This window comes from Vulpes vulpes, chromosome 11, assembly GCF_048418805.1.
Source record: "Vulpes vulpes isolate BD-2025 chromosome 11, VulVul3, whole genome shotgun sequence".
Lineage (NCBI taxonomy): Eukaryota > Metazoa > Chordata > Mammalia > Carnivora > Canidae > Vulpes > Vulpes vulpes.
In genome coordinates, this window is record NC_132790.1 from 54,436,925 (window position 1) to 54,463,655 (window position 26,731).

General features: G+C 43.3%; 1 protein-coding gene across 1 annotated transcript; it reads right to left on the reverse strand.

Annotated features, from left to right (window-relative positions):
- Positions 1 to 428: 428 nt before the first annotated feature.
- CRTAP (cartilage associated protein) lies at positions 429 to 26,730 on the reverse strand. Its single transcript, XM_026016435.2, has 7 exons — positions 25,888 to 26,730; positions 23,414 to 23,563; positions 20,413 to 20,584; positions 15,383 to 15,511; positions 10,906 to 11,051; positions 9,483 to 9,566; positions 429 to 1,282 (listed from the first exon to the last, which is right to left on the reverse strand). The coding sequence occupies exons 1-7, from the start codon at positions 26,401 to 26,403 to the stop codon at positions 1,229 to 1,231; spliced, it is 1,251 nt and encodes a 416-aa protein (XP_025872220.1). The 5' UTR covers positions 26,404 to 26,730; the 3' UTR covers positions 429 to 1,228.
- Between the last annotated feature and the right edge of the window lies 1 nt (position 26,731).

The window sequence follows — 26,731 nt, forward strand, 5'->3', positions numbered from 1 at the left end:
ATGGCAACTGGAAGAATCCAGTCAATCAAGGCACTCCTCTGCCCAAACCTTCCAAAGGCTCCCATTTCACTCAGAGGAGGAGCCAAAGCCCTTACATGGCCTAAGCCATCTGCCCTCTCTCCCATCCCATGTACATACACTGCACTAGCCTTATCTCCTTCCATTCTTCCCCTTGCCCACTCCTCTCCATGGCCTCTTTGCTATTCCCTCACCACACTGAGCATGTTCTCACTGTATAGCATTGCTTATGCGGTTCCCTCTGCCTGGAATGCTTTTCCCTGAGACTTGCATCCCTAAAGTCTCTACTTTGATATCACCTTCTCAGTGAAGTCTTCCCTGACCATCCTATTTAAAACTGTAGGCTCTTCTCCAGACTTCCATACTCATTTCCCTGCTTTATTTTTCTCCATAGAAATTATTACTATTGATAGTTTGTATATATTTATTCTTATTTATTTGTTGTCTGTCTCTCCTTATAGGATGTAGGCTCCAGAGGAAGGGTTTTTTTTTTTTTTTTCTGTCATTCTGTGCAGTATTTCCAGTGAGTAGTAGGTACTCAATAAATATTTATTGAAAAAATGAATGAAACTAGACTCCCTCTGCTTTCTTCCATTCCCAACTCTGAGACTTGTAACTGACAATTGTCCCCAAGGGGGGCCGACCAACCATTTTAAGACTTTGGAAAAAAAAAAAGACTTTGGAGATGTAGAAGTGCTGGGCAAAAATCCATATTTCTGTAGTCTGCACTATCTACCCAACTTGCCTTTCAGTGGGTGCTAGAAATGGTGCAGGTCAGACCACATATAGGCTGTCCTAAGGTGTGGAGAAGTTTGGCCTTTGTTTTCCACAGTTTTTCTTGGATCAGGGCATGGGGATAATGGGGTCTAAAATCTGGAAGAGCTAATTTTAGGAGTATTTTTCTTATTAAAAAAATGATAGTGATTTTCTGGGGGAAAAAATGGAAGTCTGTCCTTCCAGCCAAAATGGTGAGAAAGGCAGGTGTGAATGAGGAGAAGGCAGGTGTGAACATGGGAAGACCATGGGGAGGCAGGTGTAGTCATGGAGGAGGCAGGCTCACCCCTTATTGGATGTAGTGAGAGATGAGGCTTCTCTTTCACTTCACAGAGTAAATAGAATGTTTTGAGGTATCAACCACGTGGGGTACTGGGGAAAGGAAGACGAACAATCTGGGTCTCCTGAACATCAAGGGACACATCTTTGCTGTGGACTAGCCAGTCTCCTCCAGCTCCAAGAGATCATCCACATATTCCAGAACCTCTCCCTGTAAGAGACAACAGGACACTTCTGTTAAGTGGGCTATCTGACTTTGAGAGTGCTAGTAAGCAGAGACTATCTCTAAGGCGCCACTGCCAACTGCCTGCATGGGCTGCCCCCCACTGTGCTTGGGCCCAGAGGACCTGACTCACCCCTGGGAGGGACCTGGTTTCCACTCCATGTGAATATGGAGTCAAGTGCTCAGGAACCCCCACAGATGGCCTGAGGGAAGGGGGCAATCCAGCCACCCTCTGAAAGACCTTTTTAGTGCCCCCTTTTCTGGCATCGCCCACCCCTTAGCAGTTATTCCACAAGAACACTCTATCTGTTCCCTTTCTGCCTTGATCAGTAGACCATGAGCTTTTCAAGGACCAAGACCTAAGTTGCTTTTCTTCCAGAGGACCTAGCACGCAGAAGGTGGGAAACCTGCGAAAGGAAGAAGGATTTTGATAGTATATGTGCATAGTGCTAGTGTGGCTCAAGCAGGTACTCCCTTTACAAGACATTTTCTTGGGTAGAGTGGGACCCACTTGCCCACTGTCAGGACCCGGAGCCCACCTGCTCCCTCCTTCTGCAATCAGACTTAAGCCTCAACCTGAAATAATTCAACACACTTTCTGATTTCCTTCTCTGTATTGACTTTTCTCTCACAACACACCTGGGCCCAGCTGATGACACCCATTCTCTTTACTGCCAAAAATCAGTGAATCACCAAGGAGGCCAAGTCACACTCCCATGAGGGTCAGCCCCACTGATAGTAATCAGCCCCCTGCTAAAGCTTGGCTTCCTTCACAGAGGTCGCCATCACAGTCCAAGAGTCTATTTGCTCTTTTTGATATTTTTTTTTCTTTTTTTTTTCTTTTTGATATTTTAACACGCTTCCTTGTTATAAAATCTCAGCATCCGAGAATAGTTGGGAAATCTCCCAAGTACATGAGATGTAAAGAGGGGGTGGCTTATTATTTTCATCAAATAATTCTATCATGTCATCCCTGAGATTATGTAAGTGGAAGATTACTGATTGAAAAAACAATGTTCTTCACTTGCTTTTGGGACTCCAAAAGGAAAATATAGTAAAGGGATTATACGTATGGTCATGACAGCTGTTCCCAGAGTTACTGTTTCCTACTGTGTGGCTGCTGTGACATGGATGATGGTATTGTTTGCTCTTAGCACACTAATAGGTACTCAAGGTGATACAGAGGAAAGAAACATAATCCCCTCTGTGGCCTGTTATAGTGGAGGCACTGACAGCCTAGCTCAGATCTACCTTCTCAGATCTATCCCCAGATGCTGGGGGTGTTAGTTGCTGATGGCTGATAGCTGCCCCTTCTCTGGACAATTGACCTTAACCAAAAGGAGCAGCCCCACCAGGAAGTTTACACACCAACTTCTCTAGGCTGCCAACAACCAAGGAGAGAATGATAGGCTGCCTACAAAATGCACACAGAGCTCTGTGGTACAATTCATGCTCCAGAGGTCCCATGGGATCAGGCTAAGCTTGACTCCAGCTGAGACCATATATATTCATGGCTCCTTCCCTTGAACCTCACGTCTGTCCTACCTGAGAGCACTCCCTCAATAAATCAATCCTGCAAATTAAATCTATATTTTTAGACCTTCCCTAAGAAAACCATCAGAACCTAAAACTTGAAGCATCTATTTCAGCCTGTTTCATAAGTTTCTGAAATCATAATAAGCATCTGCAAAATTTTTAATCAGTGTGCAAACTTTCAGGAGCTCTAAGAACATATTGCAACCCCAGAAAGATAATGAAGGAGAATGCCCCTAACTTCAGTAGCTAAATCATATTGTTTTGTTTCAATGTAGTATTTTGTCCTTTGGAAATTTTAAAGATTAAACTAAGAACTTTATTATATTGATTATACTTTATTTCAAATAATTACTTGCCATAATTTGATATTATATAGGAAAGAAAATAGCTTGTTCTTTAGAGATGGATTAATTCTTTCACAATTTTAGAGCTTTGACTAATAAGTTAATTACTTCCAGGATTTCCAACAGGCTCCTTTTTTTATCTTGACAGTGTCAAGTCCAAGAATACAAAAGCCAAGAATAAGCCTGGTGTTTAATGGGTAATTACTAACTAGCTAACTTTGAGCAAGTCACTCTACCTTTCTGAATTTATTTCCTCATCTGTGACATGACAAAGCCTTACCAAATAAGTAAAAGTTCTCTTGTAATAATATCTATGACTTTTTCTAAACATATTGTCTTTGTACATCAAAAGCCTTCAAAATGTTGATAGTCTGGTCAGCCCAGGTCCCTCAGCGGTTTAGTGCCGTCTTCGGCCCGGTGAGTGATCCTGGAGACCCGGGATTGAGTCCCATATCGGGCTCCCTGCGTGGAGCCTGTTTCTCCCTCCTCCTGTGTTTCTGCCTCCCTCTCTCCCTCTCTCTCTCTTTCTCTCTCTCTCTTTCTCTCTCTCTCTGTATCTCATGAATAAATAAATAAAATCTTTTAAAAAAATGTTGATAGTCTTAGACCCAGGAATTCCACCCATGGGAATTTATTCTAAGGAAATGACCAGAAAAAAGGTAACCAATTTAGTCACAGTGATGTTATTTGTGAAAGCAAAAAATTGGAAACAACCTAAAAACCTATAAAAACAAAAAACTTTACTTTAAAAAATCCCTACCATGGAATCATTAAAAAATAATTTTTATAATAAACATTAACAAACAAGGTTAACAAAAACTACACAATCTTCTCAATAGATGCAGAAGAAAGCAAATGACAAAATTCAACACCACTTCATGATAAAAATATTTGACAAACTAAGAATAGAAGGGGAACTTTCTCAACTTGACAAAGGTCATCTACAAAAAAACCCCACAGCTAGCAGCACTCTTAATGCTAACACAAAACTGAACAAGATTGGGAACAAAACAAGGATGTCTATCTATTTCTATTTGACATTTTACTGGAGGTTTTAGTCAGGGCAATTAGCAAAAAAAAAAAAAAAAAAAAATGTCATCCAGATTGGAAGAGAAGTAAAATCACCTCTATTCATAAATAACATGATCTTGCATATAGAAACTCCTAAGCAATAGACACACACACTCACACACACAGACACATATACCCAAACAACTGTTAGAATAAACAAGTTCAACAAATTTGCAGAATTACAATATTAATACACAGAATCAATTGTATTTCTATATTCTAGCAATGAACAATTGAATAATAAAAATGAAAAAATTCCATTTGCAACAGCATCAAGAATAATGAAATTTAAGAAAATATTATTGAAGGAAATTACAGAAAACCTAAAGAAATAGAAAGATATCCCATGTTAATGGATCAGAAGACTTAATACTGTTAAGATGTCAATACTATCTAAAGGATCTTCAGATTTAGCACAATTCCTATAAAAAATCCCAGCAGCCTTTTGTAGAAATTGGCAAACTGATCCTATTGTTTATATGGAAATGCAAGGGATCCAGAATAGCCAAAATAATCTAGAAGAAGAATGAAGTTAGAACACTCGCACTTTCAATTTCAAGATGTAGTACAAAGCTACAGTATTCAAGACAGTGTAGTACTGGCATCAGGATAGAAATCTGGATCAATGAGTTAGAATTCAGTGTCTAGATATAAACCCTTGCATTTATGGTCAGAGTGCCAAGACAATTCAATGGAAAAGAAAATCTTTTCAACAAATGGTGCTGGGAAATTGGATATCAATATATAAAAGAATGAAACTGAACCCCTACCTCACATCATATGTCAAATTAAGTCAAAATAGATTGTAGATCTAAAGTCTTAAAATTGGGGCACCTGGGGGCAGCTGGTTAAGCATCTACCTTTGGCTCAGGTCATGATGCCAGGATCCTGGGATGGAGCCCTACATCACGCTCTTTGCTCAGTAGGGAGTCTGCTTCTCTCTCCTTCTACCTTTCCCTTGCTTGTGCACTCTCTCTCTCAAACAAAAAAAAAATCTTTTTTAAAAAAGTCTTAAAATTATAGAAATCTTAAAAAGTAGGAGTAAATTTTCATGATCTTGGAGTAAGTGATAGTTTCTTAGATATTGATACCAAAAACACAAACAAAAAAGAAAAAAAAGATACATTGGACCTCATCAAAATTTAAAACTCCTATGCTTCAAGACACCATTAAGAAAATGAAAAGACAACCCACAGATTGCAAGAAAATATTTGTAATTCATATATCTGCCAGAGGACTTATAACCAGAATACATTAGGAACTCTTACACTTCAACAATAAAGACAAGAAACCCAATTTAAAAAACTGGATAAAGAATTTGAATAGACTAGACATCTCTCCAAAGATGATATACAAATGGCTATTAAACATATGAAAAAATACTCGACATCATTGGTCATTAGGGAAATGAAAATCAAAACTGCAATGAAATACTACTTCACATCTACTAGAATGGCTAAAATAAAAAAGACAAACACCAATGAGTGCAGACAAAGATATGGCAAGTTGGAAATTTCATACATCACTGGTGGGAATGCAAAATGGTGCAGTCAGTTTGGAAAACAGTCTGGAATTCCCCAACAAGTTAACTGCAGAGCTACTGTATGACCATTTCCACATATATACTCTCTTGGTATTTAAGAGAATTAAAAACTTTTGTCCAAACAAAAACATGTACACAAATGTTCATATAGCATCATTATTCAAAGTAGTCAAAAAAGTGGAAACAACCCAGTACAAATGTCCATCAACAGAGGAGCCGGTAAACAAAATGTGATATATATGTACAGTGGAATATTATTCAGCAATAAAAGGGAATTTTACATGTAACATAACATATATTACAACATAGTTGAACCTGGAAACATTATGCTCAGTGAAAGAAGCTAGTCATAGAAAACCACTTAGCATAAGATTCCACTTATATGAAATGCCCAGAACAGACAAATCCAGAGACAGAAAGTAGATTAGTAGTTGCCAGGGGGTGGGGACAGAGGTGAGGGAGAGGTTGGCAGAGAAGAAGGAATGGGGAATGACTACTAACAGGTTTGCAATTTCTTTTGGGGGTGATAAAAATGCCCTAAAATTAGAAGTGATGGATGCACAACTTGTGAGTATACTAAAATCCACTATATTGTGTACTTTAAAAAGGAGAATTTATGGTGTGTGAATAATATTTCAATAAATCTGTTCTAGAAAAACATAACAAGGGTACTTTCTCATATTACAATATTAAGTGGAATAGCCATGGTATCTATTATAGATGGGTTTATTATGAATACATTTTGGAAGATGTACAGGAAACATTGGAAGTATATATACCAAAATAGCAATAGTGGCTTGCTCTGGATTATTAGGAACTCAACTCTTCCTTTTTCTAAATACATTTTTCTCTACTTTCCAAATGAGAGCAGCCAAACTTCTATGTAGCCAGCACTCCTTCCTTTGCAGCATCCTTGTGACTTTATCTCAGGCTTTCCTTCTTAACACAACCTAAGACTCACGAGCACAATGACCCCCTCTTAGTCTATAAAGCACTTCCACATGCAACATGGTACTTCATTTCCCCAACCCCGCGAGGTCAACATTATTAGTTCCATTTTATAGGCAGAAAACCAAAGCCCTGGGAAATTTAGCACATGCTAGTGATGAGTCCACCCCATGCAGATTTGAGCATGGAAAACAAATTCCAAGATAATATCTTTTTTTTTTTCCAAGATAATATCTTATTTAGAAGTCCTTCACCAAAAAGCAGGGCAGTGAAAGAGAAAACCTGGAGTCTCAGGGCCTCTAAGTCTGGTCTAGCAGCTCATAGAACTTTACTGTCCCCCAGGCCCTTCATCTATGAAGTAAGGGGTCAGGTCAGAACAAGCTCTAAAAGCTGGCAAGTCCCTAGTTGCCTCAGGAAGCAGGTTCTGGTTTGTTTCAAACACATCTCTCTAAATACTACCCGTAATAAGGACTATCCTGTGACTAGGCTGCCCCACCCCAAAATGACTGCTCCATCAGCAGTGGAGTCTTTGTCAGAAAAGGAATCAGCTGAGGGGAGCCCGGCTGGCTTAGTAAGAGGAGCATGTGACTGGACTCAGGGTCATGAGATCAAGCCCCACACTGGCTGTAGAGATTTCTTAAATAAATAAAAACTTAAAAAAAAAAAAAAGAGAGACAGCTGAATAGGAATCAGGAATTCAAGCAATCTCAGAGAATGATAAAATGACTGACAGCAAGGACCGAATTTACAAAAAGAAAAAGAAAAAAAGAGATTGATAATAATATCCCAGAAAACCTGGGATGAATGAGGCTTTCCAAGTGTTTTCAGGGCACTGAGTCATTGAAAATCCACTATGACTTTATAAAGTTAAAAAATGATCACTGGATGACTTCTATGATGGGTTCCTCTATATTCACTGTCAGGAAACGTGGTGCTAATGACCTGGGTTTCCTAGAAAGCTGTGTCCCGTTTACTGCAATCCCTATCAAAATACCATGGACTTTCTTCAGAGAGTTAGAACAAATTATTTTAAGATTTGTGTGGAATCAGAAAAGACCCCGAATAGCCAGGGGAATTTTAAAAAAGAAAACCATAGCGGGGGGCATCACAATGCCAGTTTCAGGTTGTACTACAAAGCTGTGGTCATCAAGACAGTGTGGTACTGGCACATAAACAGACACATAGATCAATGGAACAGAATAGAGAACCCAGAAGTGGACCCTGAACTTTATGGTCAACTAATATTCGATAAAGGAGGAAAGACTATCCATTGGAAGAAAGACAGTCTCTTCAATAAATGGTGCTGGGAAAACTGGACATCCACATGCAGAAGAATGAAACTAGACCACTCTCCTGCACCATACACAAAGATAAACTCAAAATGGACGAAAGATCTAAATGTGAGACAAGATTCCATCAAAATCCTAGAGGAGAACACAGGCAACACCCTTTTGGAACTCAGCCACAGTAACTTCTTGCAAGATACATCCACGAAGGCAAAAGAAACAAAAGCAAAAATGAACTATTGGGACTTCATCAAGATAAGAAGCTTTTGCACAGCAAAGGATACAGTCAACAAAACGAAAAGACAACCTACAGAATGGGAGAAGATATTTGCAAATGACGTATCAGATAAAGGGCTAGTTTCCAAGATCTATAAAGAACTTATTAAACTCAACACCAAAGAAACAAACAATCCAATCATGAAATGGGCAAAAGACATGAACAGAAATCTCACAGAGGAAGACATAGACATGGCCAACACGTACATGAGAAAATGCTCTGCATCACTTGCCATCAGGGAAATACAAACCAAAACCACAACGAGATACCACCTCACATCAGTGAGAATGGAGAAAATTAACAAGGCAGGAAACCACAAATGTTGGAGAGGATGCGGAGAAAAGGGAACCCTCGTACACTGTTGGTGGGAATGTGAACTGGTGCAGCCACTCTGGAAAACTGTGTGGAGGTTCCTCAAAGAGTTAAAAATAGACCTGCTTTATGACCCAGCAATTGCACTGTTGGGGATTTACCCCAAAGATACAGATGCAGTGAAACACTGGGACACCTGCACCCCGATGTTTCTAGCAGCAATGTCCACAATAGCCAAACTGTGGAAGGAGCCTCGGTGTCCATCGAAAGATGAATGAATAAAGAAGATGTGGTCTATGTATACAATGGAATATTCCTCAGCCATTAGAAACGACAAATACCCACCATTTGCTTCAATGTGGATGGAACTGGAGGGTATTATGCTGAGTGAAGTAAGTCAATCGGAGAAGGACAAACATTATATGGTCTCATTCATTTGGGGAATATAAATAATAGTGAAAGGGAATAGAAGGGAAGGGAGAAGAAATGGGTAGGAAATATCAGAAAGAGAGACAGAACATAAAGACTCCTAACTCTGGGAAAGGAACTAGGGGTGGTGGAAGGGGAGGAGGGCGGGGGGTGGGGGTGAATGGGTGATGGGCACTGAAGGGGGCACTTGACAGGATGAGCACTGGGTGTTATTCTATATGTTGGCAAATTGAACACCAATAAAAAATAAATTTATTATTAAAAAAAAAAAAGAAAGCTGTGTCCCCCTGCCAGTGCTCTGATTTTTCTTAAAATGCCTACAGAAACTGTATTTCTCAAGGTCCCCTTCTGTTTCAGGGATGACTTGGCCTTCAGGTGATTTCTGCAAAGATGTGAGTAATATTTTCTCTTGGCCAGACATGTGCTAAACATGAAAACTTACCTCATCATCATCCATTATATTTTCCTTAGCAAAGTCATACAACTCTTTCTGGAGTGTAGTCACGTTAAAGAACTGAACTGCTTCCTGTTCAGACAAAAACAGAACAGTTTCTATGACCAACCCTTTGATGTCAGAACTGGGAGGAGGGGGGAACAGGGTATGGATTTCTTTAGGGGGTGATGCAAATGTTTAAAATTGGATGGTGGTCATGATTGTACAACTCTGTCAACCTACTGGAAACCAATAAATTGTACATTTTAAAGGCATGAATTTTACTCTCTGTGAATCATATCTCAATTAAAAAAGAGTGGCCAGCCCCAAGTGAGTGAAAGAGACACAAATAGAGAGAGAGAGAGAGAGAGAGATTGTGTGTGTGTGTTGGCAGGGGAATGAGGTATGAAGGAAAACCTATATATGGCAAACTAGGGCAGCATATAAAAAATCCCAATGAAAATACAAGCTAAGGGAAGCCTGGGTGGCTCAGTGATTGAGCATCTGCCTTTGGCTCAGGTCATGATCCCAGGGTCCTAGGATCGAGTCCTGCATCAGGCTCCCTGCAAGGGAGACTGCTTCTCCCTCTGCCCATGTCTCTGCCTCTCTCTGTATCTCTCATGAATAAATAAATAAAATCTTAAAAAAAAAAAAAAAGAAAATACAAGTTAAGGGCAAAGACTAACTAGAAAAGGTCTTTTAAAAGTAATACATAGGGATGCCTGGGTGGCTCAGGGGTTTAGCCCCTGCCTTTGGCCCAGGGCGTGATCCTGGAGTCCCGGGATCGAGTACCATGTTGGGCTCTCTGCATGGAGCCTGCTTCTCCCTCTGCCTGTGTCTCTGCCTCTCTGTATCTCTCATGAATAGAAAATAAAATCTTAAAAAAAAAAAAAAGTAATACATAATCCCTGAATTCAGTGACAACACATGAAAAGCTGAGCTTGTCCATCAAGTGAATTAAATGATGGCCCATCCATAAATGAATCTACCTTGGAGGTGTTAAAAAACAAGCAGGTGTATGAGTGTGACATGAAAAACGTTCATGATGAATTGTTGAGAAGACAAGCAAGGTGCACGACAGAAGGTAAAGTATGACCCTGTTTCTGTACATGCTGATATATAGATAAATAAATACATGCTGTATATATGAGCAAATACATAGCTATAAGGCAAGGGGTAAAGAAAAGGTTTGGGATTTCGAATGAATTTCACTTTGTTTGTAAAACATTTTCGTAATGTTTGAAATTTGTAGTTTTTACTGATTTGGGAATCAGAACAGAGCAGTAAAATATTAAAAGACAAAAACAAAACAAAAAACAACAACAAAAACCCAGGAAAAAAAGGATTTCCTTTCATGCATTCCAAGTAGTCCCCTGAAAGTGAGAATGAAGAGGAGGCCCGCAAACATGATGCCCAGCGCCCAGGCACCTACTGGTCTGGGCTGGAAATGCTCGTCCGAGAGGCTCCACTTGTCCCTGTGGTACTGGTAATACACCAGGTTCTGCTGCATGACCTTGTCGTTGTGGTCAAAGAGCAGGTAGCTGACCGCACAGGGGGCTGCGTTCTTCAGGTCGTTCACTGAGGCCGGGGAGAAAAGAGAACAGGAATCAGCAAACCGTGCCCTGAAATTCCCATCGCCAACACAGCTTCCTAAAGGAAATATCCATGGGCAAGCCTCTTCTCCACACCCCTGGTTGGGAAAGCTTGTGACGCACCAGAAGCCTGCCTGGGTGAGCAGGTCACAGGCTGGGTCTCCACGGCAGCCTGGGAGCAGTTTTGAAACACAGAAGTTCCTCATTAGGCAGATGCCTTTGCAGAAATGTCTGCTATATTCTACTTGAGGCTCCGCTGACCTGAGCTGGGAAGGCTGGGTCTCAAGGCCTGGACTGTCCTGGGGCTGAGGGAGGTAGGGAGGTAAGGAGGTAGGGAGGATGTCCTGGGTCCCCCCTGGATGACACCACAATCCCCAGATCCAGGCAGCCTGCCTAAAGCTAACTAAACCTAGAAAACCCAAAAGATGGTGGGCCTTCTGGGCTGGAAGAAATCTGAAGTCACTTGGTGTTGCCATCTCCTGGAAACTGGGGTTCCCACTTGTAGCATCCTTCCTTAGAGTTGCCCCATCTATGGTGGCACTTCCAGCATAGGGGATCTGCAGGGGTTGGGATTTGTTTTGGGGGTGGAGTGGGCAAGGGGAAAGAAGTGATAAACCACAAGCCCCTGTATATATGCTGGCACAGGACACTCCAATTTACAAACCACTACCTTTGCTAAAGGTCTGGTTGGCCAGGGTGACCAAAATGCGGGCATGAATACATTGTGCCACCCAGTGGGTGTCTGCTGTAACCACAACCTTAAAACGATCACTGAAGGACACATGTTATTCACAAGGTCTACAAGGCAGGGGGAGGTACTTATTTCAAGGCCAATGAGGCTGGGGTTTGAGTATAAATAACATCTGCCCTCGCCCTCAAAAAATTCAGTGTGGTAGATAATCTAGACAGAGTTCACAACAGGCCCAACTTGCAGGAAGCTAATTTCAAGAAGTAAATATTACTCATACTGTTTATCTAAAACTCAGAAAGCAAAGATTTTCTGCGAAGCAGCCAGCAGAGCTAGAGGTTTTGTTCTACTGGTGTTAAGTCATTGCCACAGTCTCCATATGCAGAGCGATTTTCAGAGTATGTGAGGATTCCAAGGACCAGTAAGCTGCCAGAGCCTGGAAGTATCTGAAACACCTCTAAACTCCCAGTGTTCTGGCTTTGAGCACACAGAAGCAGCTCAGAGGGCTAGAACACCTGACGGATAATTCCCCAAGTTTCAGAGTCCAACACGGGGCCTAGCTCAGGAAGGTGCCAACACAGGTTTTCGTGAAAATGAGATAAAAACATCCGCTTACTCAAAACAACAACAACACTAGCTTATGTTTTCATCCACGGAAAACTTAATTTTTCTTAAATATTTTATTTATTTGAAAGAGGGAGGTGGAGAGAGCAGGAAACAGCACAAGCGAGAGGTGTGGAAGGGCAGAGGAAAAGGGAGAAGTAGGCTCCCCACCGAGTAGGGAGCCCCTAAGGGAGCCCGATCCCAAGACCCTGGGATCATGACCTGAACCAAAAGCAGATGCTTAACCAACTAAGTCACCCAGGTGCCCCAACAGAAAACTTCTAAACTGTGAATCCAAGATTGGCAAAGTGTTGATAAAAGTTGAAGTTCGGTTTGGGCATACTACAATTTATTATACCATCTCTCTAATGTATACTTTTAAATTTCCAGAATTAAGTTTGTTAAATGTACATAATTTCCATAATTCTCATTAAAACAGGGTTCTTCCAAGTGTGGCTGAATGTAAGCAAATAGTTAATACTGGAATTTGGGGGAAGGGAGGGATGCAAATGGGTGGTTTGCTTTGGATGTTTCTCTGTATATCTCTGAAATGTTTGCTGTAACAAGCTTGTACTAGGAGTCTTTTTGAAGGAAAGCACTAATCAATCACTAATACTAAAAAAGAGGGCTCTACGACCTAGCAATTGCACTGCTGGGGATTTATCCCAAAGATACAGATGCAATGAAACGCCGGGACACCTGCACCCCGATGTTTCTAGCAGCAATGTCCACAATAGCCAAACTGTGGAAGGAGCCTCGGTGTCCATCCAAAGATGATGGATAAAGAAGATGTGGTCTATGTATACAATGGAATATTCCTCAGCCATTAGAAACGACAAATACCCACCATTTGCTTCAATGTGGATGGAACTGGAGGGTATTATGCTGAGTGAAATGAGTCAATCGGAGAAGGACAAACATATGGTCTCATTCATTTGAGGAATATAAAAAATAGTGAAAGGGAATAAAGGGGAAAGGAGAGAAAATGAGTGGGAAATATAAGAGAGGAAGACAGAACATGAGAGACTCTTATCTCTGGGAAACGAACAAGGGGTGGTAGAAAGGGAGGTGGGCAGGGGGGGTGTGACTGGGTGATAGGCACTGAGGGGGGCACTTGATGGGATGAGCACTGGGTGTTATGCTATATGTTTGCAAATTGAACTCCAATAAAAATACATACATATATACATACATACATAAAAAATAAAAAGGAGGGCTCTTCAAAAGCAAAAACACTGCTAGTGAGACCTGTCCCCTTGACACTAGAATGCAGCCAAATCAATATTTGCTGGGGACCCTCTATGAGCTTAGTGTGTCTCATGTGAAAGGGTGTTCCTAGATTGTATAGAATAAGACTTGGGGCACCTGGGTGGCTCAGTTGCTGGGGATCTGACTCTTGATTTCAGCTCAGGTTATGATCTTGGGATGATAGGATTGAGCCCCATGTCAGGCTCCATGCTTATTAACAAGTGGCACTTGGCAATGTCACTTACAGGAAGAGGAGCCTCAGCATGGAGCCTGCTTGGGAGTATCTCTTTTCCTCTGCCCCTCTACCCAGCTCCCAGCTCACTCCCTCTCTGTCTCAAAAAAGAAGAAGAAGAAGAAGAAGAAGGAGGAGGAGGAGGAGGAGGAGGAGGAGGAGGAGGCTTCTTGTCTTCTATGCTCAATAATCTTTTGCCTAAGAGTTGGTGCCAGGATTACAGTGGCAAACAAAAATTCACCCCTGCCCTCTGTGCAAGAGGAAGGACACCTGTTGAAGACACACCTCTCCCTCCTGTTGATCTCATTGCAGGATATCTCATTGCATCCTTAGGTGAGGTTCAGACTGTTGCAATAATAGATTCACTGCTGAAAGAGGCAAGTTCCTTCACTCATTAAGCTCTGGTGTAAGTGACTGCTACAGAGCCTTCTCAGAAACAATCCTGATTAGCAAAATTTAGAATTATATATATAGGGGCACCTGGGGGGCTCAGTGGTTGAGTGTCTGCCTTTGGCTCAGGTCAAGATCTCGGGGTCCTTGGATCAAGTCCCACATCAGACTCCCCATGGTGAGCCTGCTTCTCCCTCTGCCTATGTCTCTGCCTCTCTCAGTCTCTCATGACTGAATAAATAAATAAATTTTTTAAATAAATAAAAATATTATATATACATAGAGAAGAAAAAATATTTTTTCTTTTTTGTCCCTTTTTTAACCTTCAGCAGGCAAATCTTTCAGTGTATCCTAAAGAGGGGAGGTGAGAGGAAAAGGCAGGTGGCTATTGTAAGAGGAGAGGACTCCACACAGAACAAAACAGCCACAGTGGAGAAGGAGGGTTGTGGGTGCCAAGGTCAACCAGTCACTCCCAACAACACATCCCTGAATCCCCAGGACCACCCACTCCTGAGTGGGAAGGATCCTCCTGCACTCACCACTGCACTGAGGCACCTGCCACTCAGATGAGTGGCACTTGGCAATGTCACTTATAGGAAGAGAAGGAAAAGGCAAAGAGATATACTCTGAAGTCTGAACTCTGAATGACTTTCTCTCTCTTAACATTTGTTTCCCTTTGACTCCTTGGAATGTTCTGATCCATTAACTCGAATTTCAGGTCCAAGGAGGACCAAATGGAATAAAACTCAGTCTGGATGGTAAGGCTAATGATAGGGAGGAGATAATGCCATGTACTGGGGTATGAATACCCTAAGCATTCCCCACATATCAACTCACTTCATCCTCATGACAATCTCATGAGGTTAGTACAATTATGTCTAATTTACAGATGAGGAAACTGAGGCACGGAGCAGTTAGTAAGTGATGAAGATGAAATTTAAACCCAGGCAGTCCAGCTCCAGGGTTCATGCCCTGAATCACCAGGCCTTGCTGCCTTTTTGTGCAAAGCACAGCACCAGGGCTATCAACACAACCTTGACAGATTCTCTCAACAACCAGAGGTAAGAGTTATTATCCCTATTTTTTACAGATGGGAGGCTGAGCCTTAGGAGGATTAAGGATCTTGCCCAAGATGTTGTAGAAGATAATTACTTACATTTATAATAAGCAAACTGCAAATAATGATACATGGTGGCCACGAATTTCTCCACTGGATAGCCTCCTATAACCGGGGTGAGGTTCTTTTCACACTGTATTTTGCATTCCAGGACTTCTACATAATGATCTGAAACAATACACACAAATTTTCAGAGCAGTACATTGATTAGTTTCTTATACTACTACTGCCCCCCTCAATGATCCAGGTAAGAGGCAAAGATGATAAAGGTAAAATATTGCAACTCTTGTGATAAAAGGACTAAAATCTTTAATATACAAAGTTACTGAAATTCAGTAAGAGAAAGACAGACACCCATTATAAAGATGGCCAAAGAAAAGAAACAGTAAAAATGGCTAATAAACATTGTGAAAAGATGTTAAACCTCATTTGTGATTAAGAAACACAATCCCACTTAAAATATGTTAAACTGCTAAGTTGGCAAAAAAAAAAAAAAAAAAAAAAGACAAAAAAACCCTGTTTTGTTGAAGTAGCTTGACACACATGTTGCATTAGTTTCAGGTGTACAACATAGTGATTCAACGAGTATATATGTTATGCCATGCTCACCACAAGTGTAGCTACCACCTGCCACTTAAATCAGCAAAATTTTTAAAATTTGATAACAGTCAGTGTTAAGAAGAAAATGGTGAAACTTATACTCTCATATTCTGTTGGAAGAAGCAAAACAGGAACACTTTTTTTAGATAGCAATTTGGCAAAATGCATCAAACGTTAAAATGCACATATCCTCTGGCACTTCTAGGAAATTTTCTCTAGACACAGGCACACATAAGCACTGTTTGCAACACCAAACAGAGTTGGAAATAGCCTAAATGCCCATCAACAGGATAGTGATTAATCAATTATGGTACATACAAACAACAGAATCTGTACAACCTTGAAAAGAGAATAGATAGGCCTAAATATCAAAATAGAGAAAGATGTCAAAGGCTTCAGTTCCCAGCCTCCCTTGCAGTGGGGCTGATGCCATATAACTAGTTGTGTCAATGAAACGTGGACTGCAACAACAGATGAATGCTACTTCTACCACTTTGGGGATTGGTCCCTAAAATCCTCCCATATGATCCTTGGCCCCCTGCCTTTTCTCCCTTCATGCAGCTCACAGCAAAAGGCTCCAAGACGATGGTATACATTTTGTCAGCAAAACTGTAGAGGACAGGCACTCTCACACATTTTTGCTAGGAATACAAAATGGTAATTTAAAATACTAAATAGGGCAGCCCAGGTGGCTCAGCGATTTAGTGCCACCTTCGGCCCAGGGTGTGATCCTGGAGACCCAGGATCGAGTCCCATGTCAGGCTCCCAGCATGGAGCCTGCTTCTCCCTCTGCTTGTGTCACTGCCTCTCTCTCTGTCTCTCAAGAATAAATAAATGAAATCTTAAATAAAATAAAATACTAAATAATTTACAGAGACATTTACTCTTTGAACTATCAATCCCACTTATGTTATATATCAATCCCACTTTGAAAACATACCTCCCCACTTAGTTAAAAAAAAAAAAAAAAGCCTAAAGTTTCTGATTGCAGTATTACATGTAATAGCAAAAGACTGGCACCAACCAAATGTCCAAGAGTTGAATAAACTGCACTGCATCATTTTCCCCACCCCTCAGTGGAATACTCAGTAGCAATAAAAAAGAATGACTATCTCTATGTGCTAGTTAGGATATATGGCTAAGTGGAAAAAGCAAGAGACAGAACAGTGTATAAAGTATGGTACCTATTCACTAGGAAAGAAACAAACATAAAAATACAGAAAAAATAGACATATCTTATGTCTACTTATTATATATATACATAATATATATATATTTTATATATATATACACACACACACACACACACACACACACACACACAACCTTTATGGGGGAAAAAATCAGGCAAGAATCTTCAATATATGCTAAATCAATATGTGTGTGGTAGTATGGGAAGGAGTGGAGATAGAGTTTGATGAACAGCAAATTGTCCTAGTCTTCAAGTATCTCTTCACAAATTATTTATTAATATCAAAAGGAAAAACAGTATTGCAGAGAAGCTAGAAACAGGAAATTACCTTAACCAAATGCCTAAAAATTAACATCACTGGTAAGGGGCAAACAGACACCATGCACATCTGGATACCCTGAGAAGCATACTTCTGTAGTATTCCAGCCAAAGATGCACAACCTGAATGTAATAAAAACCCAAATTGAGGAATATTCTAGAAAGTGACAGGCCTATATTCTAAAAAAATATCAATGGCATAAAAAAAAATCAATGGCAGGGATCCCTGGGTGGCGCAGCGGTTTGGCGCCTGCCTTTGGCCCAGGGCGCGATCCTGGAGACCCGGGATCAAATCCCACGTCGGGCTCCTGGTGCATGGAGCCTGCTTCTCCCTCTGCCTATGTCTCTGCCTCTCTCTTTCTCTCTGTGTGACTATCATAAATAAAAATTTTTTTAAAAAATCAGTGGCATAAAAACAAAGGCCAAGGAACTGTTCGAGATTAAAGAACACTAAAGAAAAATGACAAATAAATAGGAAACGTGGTATTGGACTGGACTGTACTAAGAAAGAAAAAGTTGCTAGAGGACATTATTGGAATAATTGGCAAAACTAGAATATAAACTATAGACTGGATAAAAGTATTACATCAATATTAAGTTGCTGAATTTAATAACTATTGTAGTTACAGTTATTATACAAAATATTGTTATTCTTAGGAAATATACTGAACTATTATGGGGTAAAGGGTCATGATGTATGCAACATACTCTCAAGCGGTTTTGAAATAAAAATAATAATCATACACACAGTTACAGAGAGAATGATAATGTAAATGTGGCATAATCGGTGTGAAAAATTGGTGAATCTGGGTAATGAGTTTATAAGAGTTTTATACTACTCTTGCTGCCTCCCTATACATTTGGAATTATTTAAAAATTAAAAATTAAGGGGCACTTGGGTGACTCAGTGGTTGAGCATCATCTTTGACTCAGGTCATGATCCCGGGGTCCTGGGATTGAATCCCACAATGGGCTCCCTGCATGGAGCCTGCTTCTTCCTCTGCCTGTGTTTCTGCCTCTCTCTGTGTGTCTTTCATGAATAAATAAATAAAATCTTTTTTAAAAAATTAAAAATTAAAATAAAAAATTATTTTAAAATAAAAATTTTAAATTAAATAGATTCCTAAATTATCTATCTACATATAAAAATACAGCTATAGATACATATCTTAGGCATATCAAAGATAAAGTGATCTTTGCTTATTTTATGTCAAAAAAAAAAAAAACTTTTAGAGGTATAAGCCAGAAGCTAATAAAAATGGTTATCTTTGGGGTGAGTGGAATGGGTAAAAGAGATGTGGATAGAAGTAAGACTTCCTTCTAACTGCCTGCAACTCCTTCCTCCCCTTCAGCCTAGAAAAGATAATAATTCAGCTACTAGTAGCCCCAGGGTACCATTTTGTCCCCTGGGGGTTCACCTTCACCCACATTTCTATAAATTAATCCATCCTGAGGTATCTTCATGTATGTGTACCATCTATCTTCAAGTCAGGACCTTGACTTATTTTTTACAGAATATCCTTTTGTGTCTTTCACTATGTGCATATATGTTACCTATTTGAAAAGAAAAGAAAATAAAGGATGAGATTAAGTCCAACGTAATCCATGAGGAGAGACTATTTCACTGGAGGTGAGAGGGAAGAGCCTACGGTCAAGACTGCCCGGTTTCAAATCCCGGCCCTTCCCCCTGAGGACTATCAGCATAGTACTTAAGCTCTCTAAGCTTCAACTTTCCCAGCTGTAAAATGGGGAGAAAGCTAGTACCTTTCTCACAGGATGGTAAAATTGAGATAATACCCATAAAAAGCATAGGACAGGGCCTGGCATCTAGTTAGAGCATAATAAATGTTACCTTTTTTAATAACTGCCTTTTATCTATAGTCAAAACACTTCAGCTCCAGGTAAGCACCCTTTATGTACCCCTCCTTTAGTCTGAGTGTAAGGAGTACTTCCTGACATAGGCAAGAAGGGATGCTAGAAGGAAGGACCTCTCAGCAGCAGAACACTGGCTAACAGGGGCCATGTGAGGTCCAGCATGAGCACCAGCAGCTGCCGACATTACAGAGAAAGAGATGACCAGACATCCTGTGCCTTTTGACACCAGAACTGAGCACCAACTAGGAAGTAGTCCTGTGCCCCAACCTACACAAAGAAAGAAAATCAAACCTGAGCTTGATCAAGCCTCTACATTCAGCTACCAAGTTATAAGAAACACAGAGAACAGAGGATGAAGGGATAAAATCAGCAAAATCCAGACTATAGGAATCTCTACAGAGCAAATGATCCAGTTTATTCAATAGCCAGGGGAAAAACATCTAATTCTATGGATGAAAAGAGATTTAAGGGACAATCCATTTGTGAGGCTTGGGGACATCATGCTAAGTGAAAAAGTCAGTCACAAGAGGACAAATACTATAGGATTCTACTTATCCAAGGTACCTGGAATAATCCAATTCACAGAGACGGAAAGTTGAGTGGTGGTTGTCAGGGGCTGCGGGAAGAATGGGGAGCTGGTGTTCAGTGGGTACAGAATGTCTGTTGGGGAAGATGCAGTGATGAGTGGTGGAGATGAACGGTGGTGATGGCTGTACACCAATGTACAAGTACTACACACCACTGGACTGCACCCTTCAGGGTGGCGAAACCAGTAACTATTTATAGAACATGAGTCATGTTCTCTTGAACATGGGTTGCTCTTCAACCCATTTTTATTTTTCCAAAAGCCTATAACCGAGCAGGGCTGATCTGGTAGATCCCCCTTCCAGGCCTGTGCTTGAACATGGTACTCAGGTATTTTGCCAGAAGGCCCTACTGAGTCAAGGGTACGTATTACCTACCCAGCCAGCCACTCACACTGAAGCTCAAAAGTTCCTGGGAGGTCACCCAAGCCACTGGGAAGGCACGCAGGTGCCCCAGGGCAGCTGTCCCATGTATGCGTAGAACACAACATGCCACCAACCTGCAATGGAAAGGTAGAAGTCCTTGAAGTCCTTGATCTCCCTGGAGCCCTCGCAGGCTGCAAGACACTCGTAAAAGGCTTTGAAGAAATCGGGAAGGGCCAGCTCCATGTCAGTGACAGACGTCCTCCAGTTCTCACCATTGTAGGCTCGCACTGCTCGGATAAACAGGCTCTGGAAAGCACGGAGAAGCGGGTGAAGCTCGCACATGAGCAGGCAGGCTGTCCAACCAAAAAGAGCCAGACCATCATGCAGTTCCACTCTCATTAATTCCAAGAAAACCATACTGACCCTTCATTAAATATGAAACCAAGCGGGAACTGACACATCTAGCTTTTTCTAACCTATATACAATGGTACGCTTCTTATTTCATTCAAAAAGTAGGAGATGCTTGATAATAAAATTAAACTCAAATCAAGAAAAAAAACAAAAACCATAGTGCCAGAAACCAGGGAAGTAGCTGCCAGAGGTCAGTGCTTGGGACACAGTTTTGACTGGAAAGGGGCCTAAGGGAACATTTTAGGTGAGATATAAATATTCTATATTGTTATTATGGTGGAAGTTACACAATTGCATGCCTTGACCAAAGTCATTAAATTATACACTTAAAACTGGTAGATAAATTTTAAATAAGTTATGCCTCAATACAGCTGATTTTTAAAATTGAAGCAGAGAAAAGATAGACGCTTGAGAGCAGGTGGCAGATACTCTTCCCCCAACGGTTAAGTATAAAATAGGCATGCTGTGCATCAGTACTAGTTACCTGGGGAGGGTGGCCATGTGCCAGGTGGTAGAAACTTCAGAGAATTTCTGCTAATTGTTGACAGGACCAGAGAGAGAAATAACTAAGGCTGAGGAAGCTGCTTGGTGTCACAAGAAATAAGCAGAGATCTTGGGTACATGCGCGACCCTGAAAACATGGAAGGTCCAGGGCAGGACTGGAAATATGGCACATTCCATTTAGAGTTGTTTTTTCAGTTGCTCCAAAATGGGGGTGTCTAAGGACCACCCCTCAGACCTGAACTTTTCACCAGGCTTCAGGGGTCAGGTAAAGAGGGTGATCTCCCTAAAATTCCCGAGCAGGTGGTAGCCCCTGGAAATAAGGAAAGCAGCGAACTGAACTATTGGCCTAGAGGCTGGGCAAACGAGCAGCCACTGCAGGCAGCTAGAAGAAAACCACACATGGAGAAGGAACCCGTGGGCACGTGGAAGGGCAGCCCCACCACAGCCAGCAGGACTCCAAGGAGGGAGAGAATGGGCTAGCCACATGCAGTTAGGCACAGCACACTGACCTTGGGCTCTCAGCTCTGCTTCCCAAGCCCAGTGAAAACCTCAGTGAAAAAGGTAAAAAGGCAGAAATCCTTTTCACAGGAGAACAGAAAAGGAAAGCAACAGACAAGACATTGCAACAACTTTTGGAAGGACAGAAAGCCAAATTATCACAGAAGAGGATCTGGCGGGGAAGTGACACACCCCTCACGCACACTACACTACATCACACACCTGTGCTTTGTGGGCACTAGTGACCACAGAGACTGGTGCTAGGCATGGAATAGAGAACAGGGCTGAAAGTCTGAACTGGGCTGTCGGAGCACCGTGTTTCCTCGCACACCGACCTGTCCACCCAAGGGATCCCACTTCCCAAAACTGCTCCTCACCAGAAACTGGTGATTGATTCCAGAGCCTCTATCTATGGAGGGCTGGAGGGTCAGGGATCAGACACAGCAGAGTGGGTGTTGAGGCACAGGGCCAAGAACCAAAAAGCAGGTGAAGTCTCTGGCTCAGCTGTGAGGCCCCCTCCCCTCTTCCCAGACTGGCTCTCAGACACTCAGGACAAGCACAACACTTCCCGAGTCCTGAAAAAGGCAAGAAGGGATGGAGAATTCTTCCCTGGAAAACTGAAGGGCCACCAGAATAGAGACTCTGCACACTATATTTGAGGGTCACCACCAATGAAACAGTGAACTTCCAGTCTGGTCACACTATAGGTAGCCCTACAGTCAGGCTTTGGTTGGAATCTACCAGCTCTCCATGGACACTTTCAACACATCTGTTTTCAACCCTGCCCTGCCCTTCCTTGGTACACATGCCCCATGGCACCCAAGCTAGATAGGTCTGGACAACAGTAAGTGCTGAAAGGAGTTCGACTCTTCCTCATTCATTGCCATCAGACTCCTTTTGGCAGATTCACAGATTTCAGTAGCCTCTAATTTGTCAAAGCAGTCCTCCAAGCCCTTCAATTCCTTTTCTACCTCAATACATATAGGGGACAGAGGATATCCAAGACATGAGTTTATTCCTCTCTTATTTTTTTTTAAGATTTTATTTGCTTATTCATGAGAGACACACAGAGAGAGAGAGAGAGAGAGAGAGAGAGAGAGGCAGAGACACAGCCAGAGGGAGAAGCAGGTTCCATGCAGGGAGCCCAACGTGGGACTCAATCCCAGGACTCCAGGATCACTCCTTGGGCTGAAGACGGCGCTAAACCGCTGAGCCACCAGGGCTGCCCTTATTCCTCAATCTTAAAACTAAATTATCAAAGGACCTTATTTTTTTTTTTTAAGGTTCATTTATTTATTTTAGAGAGAGAAAGCAGGAGCTAAGGGGAGGAGCAGAGGGAGAGGGAGGCAGAGAATCCCAAGCAGACTCCCCGCTGAGCAAGGAGACTGATGTGGGTGGGGCTTGATCTCACAACTCTGAGACCTTGACCTGAGCTGAAATCAAGAGTTGGATGACTGAGCCACCCAGGTACCCCCAAATGACCTTATTTCTAAAATACAGCATTTAAAAGAAAGATGGCTTTAAGAACATCATGGGAAGTAAAATCTCATTCTCAAATGGGTCAACTTTGTGCTAAGAAGTCAATCATTTCCATTGTCATAATATTCATCAAGGATATCAAAAATCGTTAGAGGTCCTAAGATGACAAGAGCTGTTCATCAAGACCCGCTTTCTCAGCCACTCACACTGCAACTACCTGCTATGTAAAAACCCAGATGTACCTCGTATGACTTGGTTTCCAAGTCCTTAATGTAGTCCTCAGCATCAGGCAAGCTCTTGTAATACGCCATATTTCTCTTCATCATTTCGTCATCAGGATGCTTCAGTAGAAAGGTATGAGCGGCAGCAATGGCTTTAGGAAGATTATTCGCCTGAGTACAACAAAGAAAGAGATCTACTCAATGGAGGATGAGCTGCGATTTTTGCTAAACAAGAATGCTCAGTCCTTCAAATAACCCTGTATTTCAACACAGTGCTTCCAGCTGAGGGCTCAGTGACTTCCATGGCCCATCAAGACTTGCACTCTGTTGCTCTCCAGCTTCCGATGGGGTTCACAAGTAAGAAGCCCCAGTGGGAGCCTGAAGGGAAGCAAGGGGGTAAAGTTGGGTTACATAGTCTTCTGCCTCCCTTCCTTTAGCCACCGTGGGCTGCCAGTCAGCTTGACTGACAGTCACAGCTCCTCTCGAGGTAGCCCTCTCCAGAGTCTCCCTCCTTCCTGTTTCCTGGAACTGTCCTCTTCCACGCTCTTTCTGGCCCAGGGGTAGGGAGACACACCCACCCTAACTAGTCTTTGTAAATAACCACCTTTCAGGTGCCCGAGTGGCTCAGTGGTTGAGCATCTGAGCTTGGCTCAGGGTGTGATCCCAGGTCCAGGGATCAAGTTCCGCATCTGGCTCCTCACAAGGAGTCTGCTTCTCCTTCTGCCTAGGTCTCTGCCTCTCTCTGTGTGTCTATTGTGAATAAATAAATAAAATGTTTTTTAAAAAAGAAGAGAAAATGTAAACATCTAAATATCAGAAGAGAAAATGTAAACATTGAAATATCGGGAAAAAAAAAACATACAGTAACACCACCTAAGATCACCTAAGATCACTTCTTCAGTGACTTTCAGTTGGACTAACTAAGAGAAGATTCTGGCTTGCTAATAAAAATCCTTAACCTTTCCTGTCCTTTAAGAGATCTCAAAATACCAAGACAGATGGTATTTTACTGACTTAAGTGATTGTTATGAGACCTTTATAAAAGGTTTTGAAGAATAGCTGTGACCATCCTAAACTTTGAAGACACCATAATGAAGGAGAAAACCTTCACCTTCTAGTCGCATTAAAGGAAAATACTCTTGCCCCGCCCCCCCCATATCACTTGTTTCAAATTCATCTGTAGATAAAAGAAATCAGCTTCTACTATTCTCCAGTTTTAAAAATAAAACATTTCCCCCTTAATTATATGACTCAAAAAGCTACACAAAAAATTAAATGAGTCATTTTTTTGCCTAAAATATAGTGCTTTTATGAGCCAGCCATCATTTTTCAATGTCCTAAAGCTTTATTAATTTTATCCCCTGGTTCTATTTTAAGATTTTTTTTTTTTTTATTGCCAGGACAAACATTCAGAAAGCCAACACTTTATATAAAAGTGTAAGCACGGGAATAACTCAGCTTTTCACCTACTTAGAGGTTTGTGCTATTTTATTGCTCTTATGAATGCAACATGAGGTGGCTGTTTCAGAAATATGAAACACAGATCCTGCAGTCCCAAAACTCAAAGAAACGCTTAAAAACAAAACAACTTCTACCTCCAGAGTCAGGAATATACTATGAATTTTTTTTATGAATCTATTTTTGTAGTCATTAAACTAAATGCAGCATATTCCTTTAAATCGTTATAAAATAGAAAATGGACTTTGAGAGGGCTTTCTTGGCATGACGTGGTGAAGACCCGCCAAGTTGAAGTCACTTCATCCACTAACAGGGAATTCAGCCCGTTCTTAAAACTTGCGGGTCCCAGGAGAAAGGACTCCAAGGATGAAGAACTGCAATTTGTGCTATTTTTAGCCAGCAGTCACAGAATTCAGGCAGCCACGAGGAAGGAGGGAGACAATCGTGTCAAATCCTAGAGGAGAGAGCGGAGGGCGCCAACCCGAGGAGTCCCGGGGCCGGCCCGGCCCTTCCAGGCAGGGGGTGTGCTCCAGGAGCCCCGCCCTGGCCCGGCCTCGGTCTCCTTCTTAGTCGGAGCTGGCCGGCAACTCGGGCCTCCTCGCGTCTTACTACTGAAAGTCGCCACTTCCTCGAGAAAAAGGAGTTTTAGGGAGTCTGTCTTCAAGCAACAGGTAAAACGTAGCAGGCCTTGTTGGGTGCCTGGGAGTTCCGCGAACGTCCTGTCTGTCCCAGAATAAAGTACTTTGATCCCTATTTAAGATGAAGGAGGGGGGACAGGATTTGGAGGCGTCTTTGACAAGGCCCGTTGGGGACAGGCGGGATGGTGACAGACGGTACGAGGCCGCCCGGGACGGAGGGCGGGGGCGCAGGCCCGGAGGGCGGGCCCGGGCCTGGGGGCGGGGCCGGGGGGGCGGGGCGCGGGCCTGGGGGCGGGGCCGGGGCGGGGGCGGGGCGCGAGCCTGGGGCGGGGCCTGGGCGGGGGCGGGGCCTGGGCGGGCCCGGGGGCGGGGCGGGGCGGGGCGGGCGGGCGGACTTGCCTTGAAGTAGGCGAACTGCAGGAACTTGTAGGGCTCGCGGCGCTGGAAGTCGGCCAGCACTTCGCGGCTGGGCTGCGACTGGCGGAAGGCGGGCAGGCCCTGCTTGCAGCGCTTGAGGCAGTGCGCGCGGCGCAGCAGGCCCCTGAAGAGGCGCAGCTCGGGGTAGCGGGCGAGGCCGGCGGGCTCGGGCTCGGGCTCGGGCTCGGGCTCGGGCTGGGGCTGGGTTTCGGCCCGGGCCGGGGGCACCGCGCTGCAGTTGCGGTGGCAGAAGGCCTCGCTGTCGCGGAGCAGGCGGTGCAGCCGCAGGCTGATCTCCAGGTAGCCCACGCTCTCCGCCCAGCGCTCGCCGCCGTACTGGTCCAGCGCGTGGCGGTAGGCCGACTCGAGCGGCATCAGCTCGTCCCGCGGGAAGCTGCGGAAGCTGTAGCGCTCGTACTGGGCGCGCCCGCCGCGCGGCACACAGCCCGCGCACAGCAGCACCAGCAGCGCGGCGGCCGCCCCGCGCGCCCTCTCCATCGCGCCCGGCCGCAGAGAGGAAGGGAGGAAGGGGCCCGGCCGCGGGGAAGCGGAGCACGGCGCGACGCGGCGAGCCCCAGGCCCGGGAGGCGGGGACAGCGGCCTCGGCCCGCCCCGTGCTGCCGCCCTTGCGCACCCAGCGGCCGTCGGGGCGAAGCTGCGGGCGCGAGGAGGTCGCCCCGGGTGGGCGCCGCCCCTGCGCTCTGCCCCGCCTCACCGGGCTCCCGGGCTCCCGGGCTCCCGCGCTCCACGGCGCGCTGGCGAGGAGCTGGCGGCCTGCAAGCCACGAGCGGCCCGAGCGGATCACAGCGCCCCTTTGACTTTCTCA

What these genes read in the sequence shown, in the direction of transcription:
- CRTAP (XM_026016435.2), bottom strand. Translation starts at nt 26,403, where the DNA reads ATGGAGAGGGCGCGCGGGGCGGCCGCCGCGCTGCTGGTGCTGCTGTGC. An exon ending in TGGAAACCAAGTCATACGAG is followed by an intron (nt 20,585 to 23,413) that starts GTACATCTGGGT and finishes CGTGCTTTCCAG; the next exon opens with AGCCTGTTTATCCGAGCAGT. An exon ending in CTTCTACCTTTCCATTGCAG is followed by an intron (nt 15,512 to 20,412) that starts GTTGGTGGCATG and finishes GTATTGTTTCAG; the next exon opens with ATCATTATGTAGAAGTCCTG.